The 15,798-nt window shown below is 37.8% G+C and overlaps 1 protein-coding gene across 3 annotated transcripts in view; it reads left to right on the forward strand.

Annotated features, from left to right (window-relative positions):
* Positions 1–14,241, forward strand: part of SLC39A12 (solute carrier family 39 member 12) — a 67,961-nt gene extending 53,720 nt beyond the window's left edge. For all 3 annotated transcript variants that reach the window (XM_060003789.1, XM_060003790.1, XM_060003791.1), the window contains one exon: positions 13,774–14,241. In XM_060003789.1, coding sequence (XP_059859772.1) covers positions 13,774–13,902 — 129 coding nt within the window. In that variant the 3' untranslated portion in view covers positions 13,903–14,241. The remainder of the gene's footprint in view (positions 1–13,773) is intronic.
* Positions 14,242–15,798: the final 1,557 nt, after the last annotated feature.

The raw sequence follows: 15,798 nt of genomic DNA on the forward strand, positions 1-15,798 counted from the left end.
GAAGTGAATAGTTAAATACAAGTTAAAAACAGGTAATATCTTTGTCTCTCTGAATTATATGTGACAATGATATGGTCTTTGGCTTACAACTCAGTTTTCAAAAGAGAAATTTTCATTTATCTTCTGTTGCAAATGGCTTCATGAATTCCCTTGGGATACCATTGAGAAGGTAGAAACCTATACTATCTTGTGTTTGAATATTTAACAAATAAAATGTCTAATGCTGAATTTTTAAAAAGAACCTTATAAGCCTCCAGTTTGGTGATCTCAGACACACCGAGAGCTGTGGCCCTTGCTTTCTTGCTTGGTAAGGAAAGTTAAAACTACTGTATTAAGTTGTTTTACAAACATAGCTACTAATTTTAAAAGACCTAAATTCGAAACAGGACTTGTGTCAGTGGGAACAAATCTCCCAATTTCAGGATTGTTGGCTCACCATAGTAATTTGTGTCGAGGGCACTAATTCTATTCATGTGGGCTCTGTTCTCATGACCTCATCAAATCCTAATTACGTCCCAAAGGCCCCACCTCCTAATACCATCACATTTAGGGGAAGGGTTTCAACATATGAATTTTGAGAGGGGACAAAAACACTCATAACATCACATTTTATGCTCTGGGACTTGGAGATCTAAACATAACCCAGAACTTCATGTTTCTCAGTACAAAGTGAATGCAATAAATCCTTAGTAAATGACACCTCTTCCTACCGTATATTTTCTGAGATGTACTCTAGATGCTACTTATTGTAATATTACAGTAAGCTAAAGAGCTAAAGAATTAATCAAAGCAAAGTTTTTGAAACCTTGGAGTGAGTGAACGTGTGTGTGTTCATTGTGGTAAAATATTCATAACATGAACTTTGCCATTCTAACCCTTTTAGGTGTACAGTTCAATGGCATTCAGTACATTCACGTTGCTGTGCAACCTTCGTCGCCATCCATCTCCAGAACTTAAAAAATCTTTTCATACTGAAACTCCATACTCATTAAACAACAACACACCCCTACGCCCAGCCCCTGGTAACCACCATTCTGCTTTCTTCTCTATGAATTTGACCATTTACTGTAGGTACCTCACATCAGTGGAATCATGCAGTATTTGTCCTTTTGTGATTGGCTGAGTTCACCTCACATAATATCTTCAAGGCTCATCTGTGTCATAGCATGTGTCAGAGCTTCCTTCCTTTTTAATGTTGAATAATATTCCATTGTATGTACATCACATTGTGTTTATCCATTTATCTGTCAATGGGTACTTGGCTTGCTTTCACCTTTTTTTTTTTTTTTTTTGCGATACGCAGGCCTCGCACTGCTGTGGCCCCTCCCGTTGCGGAGCACAGGCTCCGGACGCACAGGCTCAGCGGCCATGGCTCACGGGCCCAGCCACTCCATGGCATGTGGGATCTTCCCAGACCCGGGCACGATCCCGTGTCCCCTGCATCGGCAGGCGGACTCTCAACCACTGCGCCACCAGGGAAGCCCTGCTTTCACCTTTTGACTATTGTGAATAATGCTGCTATGAACACGGGTGTATAAATGTCTGTTTGAGTCCTTGCTTCAATTCTTTTGTGTATATATCCAAAAATGGAGTTGCTAAATCATATGATAATTCTATTTTTAATTATTTTAGAAACTGCCATACTGTTTTCCATAGTATCCGCACCATTTTACATTTCTACCAGTGGTAGTCAGCGTTCCAGTTTCTCCACATCCTCACCAACACTTGTTATTTTCTGTTATTTTGATAATAGTGATCCTGATGGGTGTGAAGTGGTATCTCATTGCGGTTTTCATTTGCATTTCCCTAATGATTCGTGATGTTAAGCATCTTTTCATGTGCTTATTGGCCATTTGTATATCTTCTCTTTGGAAGAATGTCTATTCAAGTCACTCGCTCATTTTGTAATTGGGTTGTTTGGTTTTTGGTTGTGAGTTATAGGAGTTCTTTATATGTTCTGGATATTAACCCTTTATCAGATACATGATTTGCAAATATTTTCTCCATTCCATGGATTGCCTGTTCACTCTGTAATGTCCTTTGTTGCATAAAAGTTTTAAATTTTGATGAAGTCAAACTTTTATGTTTCTCTTGTGTTGCCTGAGCTTTTAGTGACATATCCGAGAAATCACTGCCAAATCCAATGTTACAAAGATTTCCCCCTATGTTTTCTTCTAAGAGTTTTATAGTTTTAGTTCTTACATTTAGGTCTTTGATTCATTCTGGGTTAATTTTTGTATATGGTGTAAGGTAGGAGTCCAGCTTCATTCTTTTGTGTGTGGATATCCAGTTTTCCCCATTCGTTGAAAGGACTGTTCTTGCCCCATCAAGTTGTCTTGGCACTCTTGTTGAAAATCAATTGGCTGTGTATGCAAGAATATATTTCTGGGCTCTCTGTTGTAGTTTATTCACCTGTATGTCTGTCTTCATGCCAAGACAACACTCTTTTGATTATTGTAGGTTTGTAGTAAATTTTGAAATCAGGCAGTGCAAGACCTCTAAATTTGTTCTTTTTCAAGATTGTTTTTACTATTTGGTGTCCCTAGAGATTTATATGAATTTTAGGATGGATTTTTCTGTTTCTGCAAAAAAAAAAAAAAAAAGTCATTAGTATTTTCATAGGAATTGCATTAAATCTGTAGATTACTTTACCTAGTAGTGATACCTTAACAATATTAAGTCTTCCAGTCCATGAACATGAGATGTCATTCCCTTTATTTGTGCCTTCTTGGTTAAGTTTATTTCTAAGTATTTTATTCTTTTCAATACTGTTGCAAATGGAATTGTTTCCTTAATATCCCTCTTCTTCAGATTGTTCATTGTTTGGATATAGAAGCACAATGGATTTTTGTGTGTTGGTTTTGATGTTACAACTTTGCTGAATTTTTCAATTGTATTTTATTTATTTTTTTTATTTTTTCGGTACGCGGGCCTCTCACTGTTGTGGCCTCTCCCGTTGCGGAGCACAGGCTCCAGACGCGCAGGCTCAGTGGCCATGGCTCATGGGCCTAGCCGCTCTGTGGCATGTGGGATCCTCCCGGACCGGGTCACGAACCCGTGTCCCCTGCATCGGCAGGCGGACTCTTAACCTCTGCGCCACCAGGGAAGCCCTCAATTGTATTTTAAAAGCTCGAGAGTAAAAAAGTATATATTAGTGCTGGGTAACAAATTTTTGCTTATGGAAAGACATGTTTCATAAACAGTAATTTTTTAATGTAATTCTATGGTGAATAAAATTGTGTAAGTTAAAGACATTTACAAGTCAAAAGGGTTCCATCATTAATCACATAAGCTCATTTCTCTTCTTTTGTTTTTTAAGCTCACTGAAACAGAAATCTGCTGCAATTCTATCCACTGTTTTCTCTTCTTCCTCAATTTTAAGTTGCATGAATAGATAAACCTATGTTGATGACAATAAGTAAATAAAAGAAATCTCTACTGCTTTTCAGAGTTAGAAAGGATGATATTTTCCTAAATTGTTGCTGAGGACTGAATGACAAATTTGATCCTCATCTGATTTTTTTTCATTCACTAGAGCAACTTCCCTGTTTTTGTGACGTTTGTGACAGTGAATGCCAGATACAATCTTGTTTGCTCATCCGGAGTAACATAGGTTGTTTACAATTCATCTAAAGTTTATTGAATGTATGAGATGATCACTGCTATGAAGAGCCACAATCTGAAAGAAAAACAAAAAGGTAATGTGATTGTGTCTGTGGTGGAATACTTACTAACACAAGTAAGTTGCTCAGCCAACACAAGGGAGAAGACAGACAGACAAGAGCAGTGCATCTATCTCTTGGATTCATAAAGGCAAAATAGTCTTTCTGCTTTACTAGTTTTTTCAGCAAGTTGTGATCTCATGGATGACATCTTCAGAAAATTTTCTTGGAGACAGTGCATAGACAAAAGATTATACAGACTGAGTTATTAGGTTTCGCAAACACTGGATAAACTTTTGGGGTGTCATTTAAAACGGTAATCTATCTACCTCTCTGTTTAACAGAACTCCTACATGTCTCTTTGTAATCATTTTTTAGCAACATGTTAGCAATGAACAATCATCAAATGACCCTTCAAAAGTCAAGAGAAAAACTGAAAAATTAACATTGTTATAAATATGTGAGTGGATGAATATTCAAAAGTTAATTTTTCTCATGTGCTAGACAACATAGAGCTCTCCCAGTGGCTCTTCATAGCAGTGATGATTAAAACAAATCTAAGTGTATTAGTGTTATGAGACTATGGAAAATACTTGGAAAAATATCTTCCTGTTCTGAGTATAAATAAAAGACTTTGAAATGGCACTCTGTAGTTTGGCCGTAGCCACCAAACAATCCAGTAACTCAAAATATTCTTTAGTTTTTCCTTCTCATTTTTTTCTAGTTTTACTCTTAGAAAATAGGAAGGTATAGGTGGAACAGAAGAAATATCATTAGATCCGTAATCGATACCAGATGATCCATAACCATTATAATGTTTCTCCCAGTAAGCCTATAGGCCATGCTGAGTGTTTCTTTAATTTACACTGGGCTTAGATAATAAAAAAAAAATTTTTTTTGTCTGCATGGTCTAAGATGGTGGCCACACCCACATGTGACTATGCTGAGTGGTTGAAATGTGGTTAGTGTAACTAGGAAATAGATTTTTTTTAATTAATAAACTTTATTGTTTAGAGCAGTTTTAGGTTCATGGCAGTATTGACTAGAAACTACAGAAAATTCCCACATGACATCTGACTCCCACACACACACCTTCCGCCACTATGAACATCCCACACCACTGTAATAATATGTTTGTGACAATTGATGAAACTACACTGATACATCGTTAGCATCCAAAGTCAATATTACATGAGGATTCGTGCTTGGTGTTGTACATTCTATGGGTTCTGACAAATGACATGTATTCCACCACTGTAGTATCAGACAGAATATTTTCCCTGCCCTAAAAATCCTCTGTGATCCTCCTGTTCATCCCTCCCTTTCCATTTACTCCTGGCAACCACTAATCTTTTTACTGTTTCCATAGTTTTGCCTGTTATTTCACTTAGTAATATACATTTACATTTTCCCCATGTCTTGATAGCTTTTTTTTTTTTTTTTTAAGCTTTGAATAATATTCAGTTGTCTGGATGTACCACCATTTACCTATCCATCTACCTACTGAAGGATGCCTTGGTTACTTCCAAGTTTTGGAAATTATGAATAAAACTGCTGTAAACATCCATGTGCAAGTTCTTCTATTAACATAAGTTTCCAAAATATTTGGGTAAATACTGAGGAATGTGATTTCTGGATCTTACCGATAAGAGAATGTTTAGTTCTGCAAAAAATATGCCACATGTCTTCCAAAGTGGCTGTACCATTTTGCATTCCCACCAGCAATGAATGAGAGTTCCTGTTGCCTCAGATCTTTGCCAGTATTTGGTGTTGTCCGTTTTTTGGATCTAGGCCATTCGAATAGGTGTGCAGCAGTATCTCATTGCCATTTTAATCTGGAATTCCCTGAAGTCATATGATGTTTAACATCTTTTCATATGATTATTTGCCATCGATATACCTTCTACCTCCTTGGGGGAGGTGTCTTTTCAGCTCTTTTGCCCATTTTAAATATTGGGTTGTTTGTTTTCTTATTGTTGAATTTTAAGCGTTCTTTGTATATTTTAAACAGTCTTTTATTAGATGTGTCTTTTGCAAATATTTTCTCCCAGTCTCTGGCTTATCTTTTCATTCTCTTGATGTTATCAAGAGAAGAAGTTTTTAATTTAAATGAACTTCAGCTTGTCAGTGAGTTCGTTTGTGGATCATGTTTTTGATGTTGTATCTAAAAAGGCATTACCAAACCCAAGGTCATCTAGGTTTCACCTATATTATCTTCCAGTAGTTTTATAATTTTGTTTTTCATTTAAATCTGTGATTCATCTTGACTTAATTTTTATGAAAGTTCTGTGTATAGATTCATTATTTTTGCATGTGCATATCCAATAGTTCCAACACCATTTGTTTAAAAGACTTTGTTCCATTTTATTACTTTTGCTCTTCTGTCAAAGATCAGTTGACTATATTTATGTGGGTCTATTTCTGAGCTCTCTACTCTGTTCCATTGATCTGTTTGTCTATTCTTTTGCCAATACCACACTGTCTTAATTACTGTAGCTTTATGGTAAGTCTTGATGTTCTTCTCCAACTTTATTCTTCTCCTTCAATATTGTGTAGGCTATTCTGTGTCTTCTGCCTCTCCATATAAACTTCAGAATCAGTTTGTCAATATCCACAAAATAACTTGCTGGGATTTTAATTTTGATTTGGATTGCATTGAATCTGTAGATCAAGTTGTGAAGATCTGACATCTTGACAATATTGAGTCTTCCTATTCATAACCATGCAATATCTCTCCATTCAGTTTTTCCTTGACATCTTCTGTTTGAGCTTTAGAGTTTTCCTCATATAGATCTTGCACATATTTGGTTAGATTTATAGCTGAGTATTTCATTTTGGGTACTAATATAAATATATAAATGGTAATATATTTTTAATTCAAACTCCACTTGTTCATTCCTGGTAAATAGAAAAGCAATTGACTTTTGTATATTAACCTTGTATTCTGTAACCTTGATATAAGCATTTAATAGTTCCAGGAGCTTTGCTGTTGGTTCTTTTGGATTTTCTACATAGATGATCATGTCAAGTACAAATAAACACAGTCTTATTTTCACTTTCCCAATCTCTTTACCTTTTATTTCCTTTTCTTCTCTTACTGCATTTGCTAGGACTTCCAATACGATGTTGAAAAGCAGTGGTGGGAGGGGACATCCTTGCTTTGTGTCTGTTCTTATGGGAAAGCTTTGAGTTTCTCACCATTGGGTGAGAAGTTAGCTGTAAGCTTTTTATAGATGTTCATAGTGAATTTGAGGAAATTTCCCTCTATTCCTAGTTTACTGGGAGTTTTTATCATAAATGGGTGTTGAATTTTGTCAGTGCTTTATACGCATCTATAGATAGGATCATGTGATTTTTCTTTAGCCTGTTGATATTGGAATATAGATTACATTAATTGGTTTTTGAATGTTAAACCAGGCTTGTATATGCCTGGGGTGAATCCCACCTTTTTGCGGTATATAATTCTTCTTACACGTTGTTGGATTTGAGTTGCTAATATTTTGTTGAGGATTTTTACAACTCTGTTCATGAGAAATATTGCTCTCTATTTTTCTTTTCTTGTAATATCTCTGTCTGGTTTTGGTGTTAAGACAACTCTGGCCTCTTAGAATGAATTAGAAAGTATTTCCTTTGCTTCTTTCTTTGGGAAGAGACTGTAGAGAACTGACACAATTTCTTCATTAAATATTTGATAGAATTCACCAGTGAATACATCTGGGTCTAGTGCTTTGGAAGGTGGTTAATTATTGATTCTATTTCTTTAATAGAAATAGGCCTATTCAGATGGTCTATTTCTTTTTGTGTTAGTTTTAGCAGATTGTGTCTTTCAAGGAATTTGTATATTTCATCTAGGTTATCAAATTTGTGGGCATAGAGTTATTCATAATATTCCTTTATTTTCCTTTTATTGTCCATGGATTTATTAGTGATGTCCCCTCTTTCATTTCTGGTATTGGTAATTTGTGTCTTCTGTCTTTATTTCTTAGTTAGCCTGGAAGAGGCTAATCTGTTTTATTGCTCTTTTCATGGAATCAACTTCTGGTTTTGTCGATTTTTCTCGATTGATTTCCTGTTTTCAATTTCATTGATTTCTGCTGTAATTTTTATTATTTCTTTTCTTCTTCTTTCTTTGGATTTAATTTGCTATTCTTCTTCTAGTTTCCTAAATTGGAAGCTTAGATTATTGATTTTAGATCTTTCTTTTTTTCTAACATATACATTCAATCATAAATTTCCCTCTATTCACTATGTTCACTGAATCCCACTAATTTTGATAAGTTGATTTTCATTTTCATCGAGGTCAAAATATTAATTTCTCCTGAGATTTCTTCTTGACTCATGTTATTTAGAACTGTGTTGTTTAATCTTCAGTATTTGGGGATGTTCCAGCTATTTTTCTGTCATAAATTTCTAGTTTAATTCCATTGCGATCTGAGATCAGACATTGTATGATTCCTATTCTTCTGAGTTTATTAAGCGTTATGGCTCAGAATGTGGTCTGTCTTAGTGAATGTTCCACGTGAGCTTGAGAAGAATGTGTGTTCTGCTGTGATTGGATGGAGTGGTCTGTAGATGTCAATTTTATCCAGCTGATTGACGGTCCAGCTCTTTAGTTCCACTTTGATCTTACTGATATTTTGCCTCCTGGACCTGTCCGTTTCTGAAAGAGGCGCGCTAAAGTCTCCAGCTATAATGGATCCATCTAGTTCTTCTTCCAGTTTTATCAGTTTTTGCCTCATGTATTTTGACATGCTGTTGTTAGGTGCATACACATTAAGGATTGTTACGTCTTCTTGGAGCATTGACTCTTTTTTCCTTATCTAATGCCCATCTTTTTCCCTGATAACTTTCCTTGCTCTGAAGTCTGGAAGCTTGACGGCATTTTTCTCCAATATTCACTGTGAGAACCTGGTAGAGCTCCTCTCAGTAAAATTCACAAAAGTGTGTGGGTGGAAGGCCTCCTTAAGACTGGTTCCCCCTGAAGCTTTTAACGCTTAGGCTTGTCTACACTCAGCCTCTAACGATCCATCACTTACAGCTCCAGTTTCCCTACCCTGGCGCTGGTTCCTACAAAAGTTCCTGCTGCTGGTTTCTGCTACAGTAAATTGTGATTCTCTCTCTGTGTCTTCTTGTCTTTCAATATGTAGGCCAGCAGTTTGCCCTGTGACCTCACTTCTCTGACATATCTAAGAAGGCTGGTTAACCTTTGAGGTTGCTCAGTTTTTCGCTTGTTAGGATGAATTGGTGACTTGTAATCTCCTTACATGCCATACCAGAATCCAGAAGTCTTCGATATTCAACTGTCGACGGGAAAAAAAAAGCACAACGTGAGAGCTGTGAGTTAAGTTTTATTGGGGCAAAATGAGGACTATAGCCCGGGAGACAGCATTTCAGATAGCTCTGAGAAACTGCTTCAGAGAGGTGGGGGGGAAGGTCAGTATATATGTGGTTTTAGTGAAGGGGGAGTCCATGCAATCAAGCACATATTTTTTGCAGAAGGTTTCTGCTAATCTCATGATTAGCTAGTCACGAGGAGCAGATGTCAGCATGAAGGATTTTAGTGTTTTTTCTAGATATGAGGAGATGCAAGATTTGGGCTCATAAAATCATCTCCTGAAAATATCTAATTATCTGAGGACCTGTTGTGCCAGTTTTCTCCAGAGCACAGAGCACCTCATTTCTGATCTCCACCCTGAACTCCTTTCAGGAGGTGTAGAAGGTCAGCAGCCGCATCGGCTCATAATTTAATCCTTAGAGGTAGCTGGCAAGTGCCAATTTGTAGGTGACACAACTATTAAGTGTACAGTTGCACATGCAAACAGATCATTGCAGATTTGCCAACCAAATGGTGACTTCCATTAACAAGTTTCCATTTTGTTCTTAGAAGTGACCCTTCTGCAAGGACAAAATTAAGCCATTTACAAATGTGACAGACCAACCCATTGCATGTGTGCCCCTAAAGAGTTTAAACATTATTAGGACACCCTACAAAAAGGCTTCTGAGGTTTTTTTCCTCATCATGTTTCTTAGGAATAAGCATGGTTCTTCTTACCAAAGGCAAATACATACCCGACTCAGTGTGCACGATGGGTCTTAAGGTCCCTCTGAAAAGAAGGTGGCACAAACCAGTTGTTAGTTGTGCTTCATGAATGGAGAAACAGATCATTTCTCTTGAAAGTTGGTGACGCCAAAAGCTGTGGATTCCTGAGAGGGGAAGAATATTTGCATTGCAATTTTACCTTCATAAGGGATATCGCCAAGTGTCTTCCACAAATGAATGTTGAACTTCTATATTTGAATTGTACATTGTTAATAATGAAAGGCCTTTGAAATTTTTAGTGTATTATATCAATAGAAATATTGGACACTGAGATTTCTTTTTTAGCATGTACATTTATGAACCGTAATGAAGGTAAATGTTGCAAAATCCAGTAATTGATGTTTAATGACACCAACAAGGAAGCGTTTTCAGAATACCAGTGGAAATGGACAGAGAAGTCTTTGTATGGCCTGGGAGTGCGAACCTTAGATGTACAAGAAGGAGAGACAGAATCTTAGTTTCAGAGGATATTTTAAAGACCACCCTTTTTGTGTGACAAGTCCTCCCTAGTATCTCATTACTACATGGTACATGATATTAGTATTTATCCACTTTCCTTCCTGATGTGTTCTAGCTTCTCTGTGAACATTCATTTTAAAGCTTCAGTTTGACTAAGGATACAATTATCGGGATGGACTCAAGTGTAAAACATTTATTTACTATCACTTTCTAAAATGTTCAGAAATCCTAGTCAGCAGTTGACCATCATAGCTACCTCTGAATTAGTTAATAGAACTTGCAAGGACAATTATCTGTAGAAAAATCACCGTCACTATGTGGGCTTTGCGCATCTCAGGGAATTTCTTTCCTGTGCCTGCTTGAAAATTTAAAAAAAGAACTGAGTGGTATGTTAAAGAGTTGCATCTTAGGTCAAGATTATTTTCCAGAAAATGACAACACCTTGACTATCATATCTTGACATTCACTGATCTGACTTGAGGAACTTGCCAAGCATGGAGGTTAAAAAGGAAGGACTTTGTACTTCAAGGTTTCCGAATATCTGGAAGAAATCGAAAGAACATTTCTCCTAGTGCTATCTCTGGGCAAGGCTGTTTTACTAACATTTCTCATCTTTTTTCTCTACATTTTACTTCAGTGTTAACACACTCTATCCATCATTTCACCCCTCTGGTCTTAGGTTATAAATCAACATCTGTAAAACTGTTCAATAACAGAATTTAATTGCCCTGGAGGAAAAGGGGTCTTTTCTCACTTGAAAGCCAGGGAAAAATCGTGGCATCTAACCTCTTGCTGGGCATTTTAAAAAGAGGAAAAGAACAATAAATGCTCTTGAAAATTAATTCAAATGGACCTTTATTTTCCTTCAAAATTTGCTGACTGAAATTATTTTAAAAATGTGAGTAGGACTTCCCTGGTGGCGCAGTGGTTAAGAATCCACCTGCCAATGCAGGGGACACGGGTTCAAGCACTGGTCCAGGAAGATCCCACATGTTGTGGAGCAATGAAGCCTGTGTGCCACAACTACTGAGCCTGCGCTCTAGAGCCCGCGAGCCACAACTACTGAGCCTGAGTGCCTAGAGCCTGTGCTCCTCAACAAGAGAAGCCACCGCAACGAGAAGCTCGCACACAATGAAGAGGAGCCCCCGCTCGCCGCAACTAGAGAAAGCCCACATGCAGCAATGAAGACCCAACGCAGCCAAAAATAAATAAATAAAATATAAATAATTTTTTTTTTAAATGTGGGTAGATTTGGAGCAAGTGAAATACTGTGATCAGATGTGGTCTGAGCCTTGGCATTTTATGTTTGTATCTTTTGGAAAGACTTTCTGCAGAACTCTCTGGTATTTTGGTATGTACCCAAGAGATATTACGGTTCACATATCATCCACAGTCATCCAAAAGAGGGCCAAGTATTGTCTCAAAAGCAAGCTTAGCTGGGTTTTCTTACCAAACCACGTGGACATGGGAAGTTCAGACAGGCCACCCAAATTGAGATCAAAGCTTCCATATCAGGGTGAGAATCTCCTTAGAGGGTTTTGAAATGTTGATTTTCATTGTTTGTCTGTTTCTATAGGTGTACAAAGTTAGTCTTATAGCTTTTTTTCCAGTGCATATCGTCTGCCTTAAAAACAGAATCCGTAATGTGATGTCTTTTATGACGAAGGCAGTGTGATATCTGTATATTCTGCTACGTATTTTTATCACATGCAGTGGCTAGTTTATGCCTAATGGGACATTTCTAGTGTTTGCATTTTCTATTTTTTTCTAATTAGTTAGAAATGTATTGGCCATAATACAGGTGAATTTCAGATAGAAAGCTGGTCTTTGTAGGTGTTTGTATATCCTCTACGATAATGAGATGACCTGGCTCCTTGTCTTGGTTCTGACATCATGTCTGTGTGCCTTTGGATAAGTCGTCATCCTCCTTGAGCCAGTGTTTCCTCATAACTGAAAGGAGTTAATAATTTTACCTCTTACAGGGTTATGAGGAGTAAACAGGAGAGGGGGAAAGATATAAGAAAGGGCATGATAAAATGGATGTAAATGAAAGCAAATGTCACATAAGACCTTCTGCCAGGGCATCCTGAAAGGCCTCGAGGGAAAGGTGAGCTGCTAGAAGGTACCCCTGAATGGATGGCACGTTATCACAGAGCCAATTATTTTGATTAAAAAAAAAAAGCAAGGGATACCATTTGCAGCAATATGGATGGACCTAGAGATTACCATACGAAGTGAAGTAAGCCAGACAAAGAAAGACAAATACCATATGATACGACTTATATGTGGAATCTAAAAAAATGACACAAAGGAACTTATTTACGAAACAGAAAGAGACTCACAGATACAGAAAACAAACTTACGGTTACCAACCGGGAAAGGGAGGTGGTGGGAGGGATAAATTAGGAGTTTGGGATTAACATGTACACACGACTATATATAAAATAGATAATCAACAGGGCCTACTGCATAGCACAGGGAACCCTACTCAATATTTTGTAATAACCTATAAGGGAAAAGAATCTGAAAAGGTATATATATACCGGATGCTCCCATACAGGCATGAAAAACTACGTCAGCCTGTTCTCCACTGCCATGCATCTAAAGCCCTTGCATACTTTTTACGCTTGGCCCTTCTCTTGCTAGGCAAAAGGACCCAGGAGTTCTCAATCAGAGGTGGTTTTAGCCCCCACGGGACACTTGACAATGTCTGGAGACATTCTTGGTTGTCATGACTAGGGGCAGACGTACAACTGACGTCTAGTGGATAGAAATCAGGGATGCTGCTAAGTAAACATCCTTCAGTACACAGGAGAACTCCCACAACAGAGAATCCTCTAGCCCCAAATGTCAGCAGTGCCAAGGCGGAGTTCAGTCTCCAACCCATGTTGACCTGAGCCTGTGCTCCAATAGAAATGACTGTCATGAGAGAGATATACTCGCTCTGACCTTCTCAGGGTGAGGGATTCGAAAGAATGTGAGACAAACACAGTGAGGCATTTCACACAGATGCTTGAGTGAACGTTTCCCTCTAAATGGCGTCCGGCATTTCACAAACATAAAGCGGTTGCCATCTCTCTCTCCGAGAATAAAATATAGCCTTAGGAGATGATGCCTTTATTGTTCCAAAGGTCAGGAAGACCTCGGTCATCATTTTGAAAAGAAACAAGTATGTGGTTCGTAATAGCCAGTGAATTTAGCAACTTCATAAACCCAACAGAACGATCAAAAATGATACCTTTCATTTATTATCTATTGCACATTGAAGCATTTTCCAAAAATAAAAATAAGAGTTGGGTTTGCTTTCCGTTGATAGGTCTGTCATTTTAAGATTTCTGGTATCACTAAGATCCTTCTAACCAAATCAAATGGCTTAATTTATCTAATGTTTTAGAATTTTGGTAAGAGTAGGTATTAAACATTTTGTAACTGTTTGGGGAATTTGAAAGGTTATTAAGTTCTGAATAACAGAGTCTCTCATGTTTTCCCACCAAACTTTTCCCAGCAGTGAATATATCTGGATCTTATTCTGGTTTTTTATTCTTTTTTTAGCTTCCTGAAATGACTCATGTTCAAACACAGCGACCGTGGTTGATGTTTCTTCTGCAGAACTTTGGACTGACCCTAGGTTGGCTTTCCCTCTTACTCTTGGCTATATATGAACAAAATATTAAAATATAAGTTGAGTCTCAAAATCCTTCAAAAATCAATTTCAATGGCATCATTTTGTTTCTTTTGTTGTATTCTATAGTGATTTATAAATTAAATATTTTTATCTTAGGTGAAGTGTGTCTTTTAGTTCATTAACTTATTGATTGTATAATGCAATTTTGTTTCTATAGTGTATAAATGTCAGGTTGTACTTAATTGAATTTTTGTTGTTAGTTTCCAACACTGTGATGGAACTCACACCTTTTTAGTAACTCATACGCTCTAAATTCTAGTAAAACTTCCAAAAAAATTTTTTTTCCTAGTAAAGGATGTTTGTTTGTAGTATTTGAAGTGGACAAACGTCTGTTGGGTTAAAATTATAAACCATAAGCAAACTAAATTACAAACAAATGTAATAAAGTCTTGTTTTAATGTGATGGTTTGTATTACCTTCTGTTACTGGATGTCAGATTCTGAATCAACGCTAAAAAAACAAAACAATATAGAATAGTTCACCTGAAAGTGTGACCCACTGGCTAAGAAATGCTCTTAAATGAGCAAACTTGGGAATTTTAAAGGCTACTGTGTCAGCACTCTTCTCTATAAGCAGCAAAGGAAATCTGTTCTCGGCAAAGAGAACTGGAAACAAAAGGTGAAATTCAAAAAATTTTAACATAAAACTTGAGTCGGGCAGTAGATGTAATGCGTAAAGTGTCACAGATTTAACAGAGTGTGTTGACGAGAATAATATTACTAAGTGAAACGTATTTTTATGCTCTTTCTGAGGAAATATAGAACCCTAAACATTATTTAAGTAGGTAAGGTCATGAAATGTACAAGCAACATTCCTGATAACCTAGCAAAATCATTAAAATAGAAAATAACTCTGGCTTTAGTCATTTTTCTTGGAAAACAGATGCCTACTATTTTTCTTATTTTTTAATGAGATATCTTGACAAGGGAAAAAAGCCCATTTTACTGCCAGAATGACTCATGGCGCTGCATCAAATACATCTACTTCCTCACTTACCAGTAGAGAGTCTTTGCCACGTGCACCCAAACACAATCTTCTTCAACCTTTCTTTGATTTCAGAATGAGGGGGGTTTCTCCTTCAGTTGTCGTTAGAGCTTCATTTAAGGGAGTATCATGACGTAATGCAATAGTGCTCTGGCTTCGGCGGACATTAGGACCGATGGAGGGTGTTTCCCAGTGTAGACTGCTGGGCTTCATCCCTAGAGTTTCTGAGGCTGTAAGTCTGCGGTGGGGCTTGATTTTGAACTGCTTCCAGGTGATGCTGAGGCTGCCGGTTGGATGCCCCGCCCCCCGCCCGAGCTCCACTGGCGTGATGGAGACCAGACACACCTGGCGTCAGGAAAGCGCAGGCGCACGACTCTTGCCCCACTAAGTTGATTAACGCCCGACAAGCCTCACACTAGACCTGAGTTCCTAGGTTGAAGGCCCCCTGCTCTTTCCACCTCGCCTGTGAGCGTCGGTTCAGCCGCGGGAGTTACCGGATGAAGAGTTCGCAGGTAGCACTTTTATTCATCTCTGCCTTGAAAGGTAAGCGGCCCCGACACGTAGAGCTTTGTCGTCCTTTTATTGGAGGATAATATGTCGCTGAACAAAACCTCTTTGTACAGGTCGACGTGGTGTGGAGGTTACGCAAAAGAAGCACCCGGAACCAACCGTGTTTGGGTTTCTATGAGCACGTTCTGATTTTGGCGTGAAGCCTTAACTTAAGCCAGTTTAGTTAGAAAAACTCTGATGGATGAGTTTGTTCCCAGTTCAAATTTAGAGTAGTTTGGGGCTTGGCTAAATTAAACATCTTTTTTTTTTTTTTTTTTTTTTGCGGTACGCGGGCCTCTCACTGTTGTGGCCTCTCCCATTGCGGAGCACAGGCTCCGGACACGCAGGCTCAGCGGCCA

The sequence above is a fragment of the Delphinus delphis genome, chromosome 2, assembly GCF_949987515.2.
Source record: "Delphinus delphis chromosome 2, mDelDel1.2, whole genome shotgun sequence".
Lineage (NCBI taxonomy): Eukaryota > Metazoa > Chordata > Mammalia > Artiodactyla > Delphinidae > Delphinus > Delphinus delphis.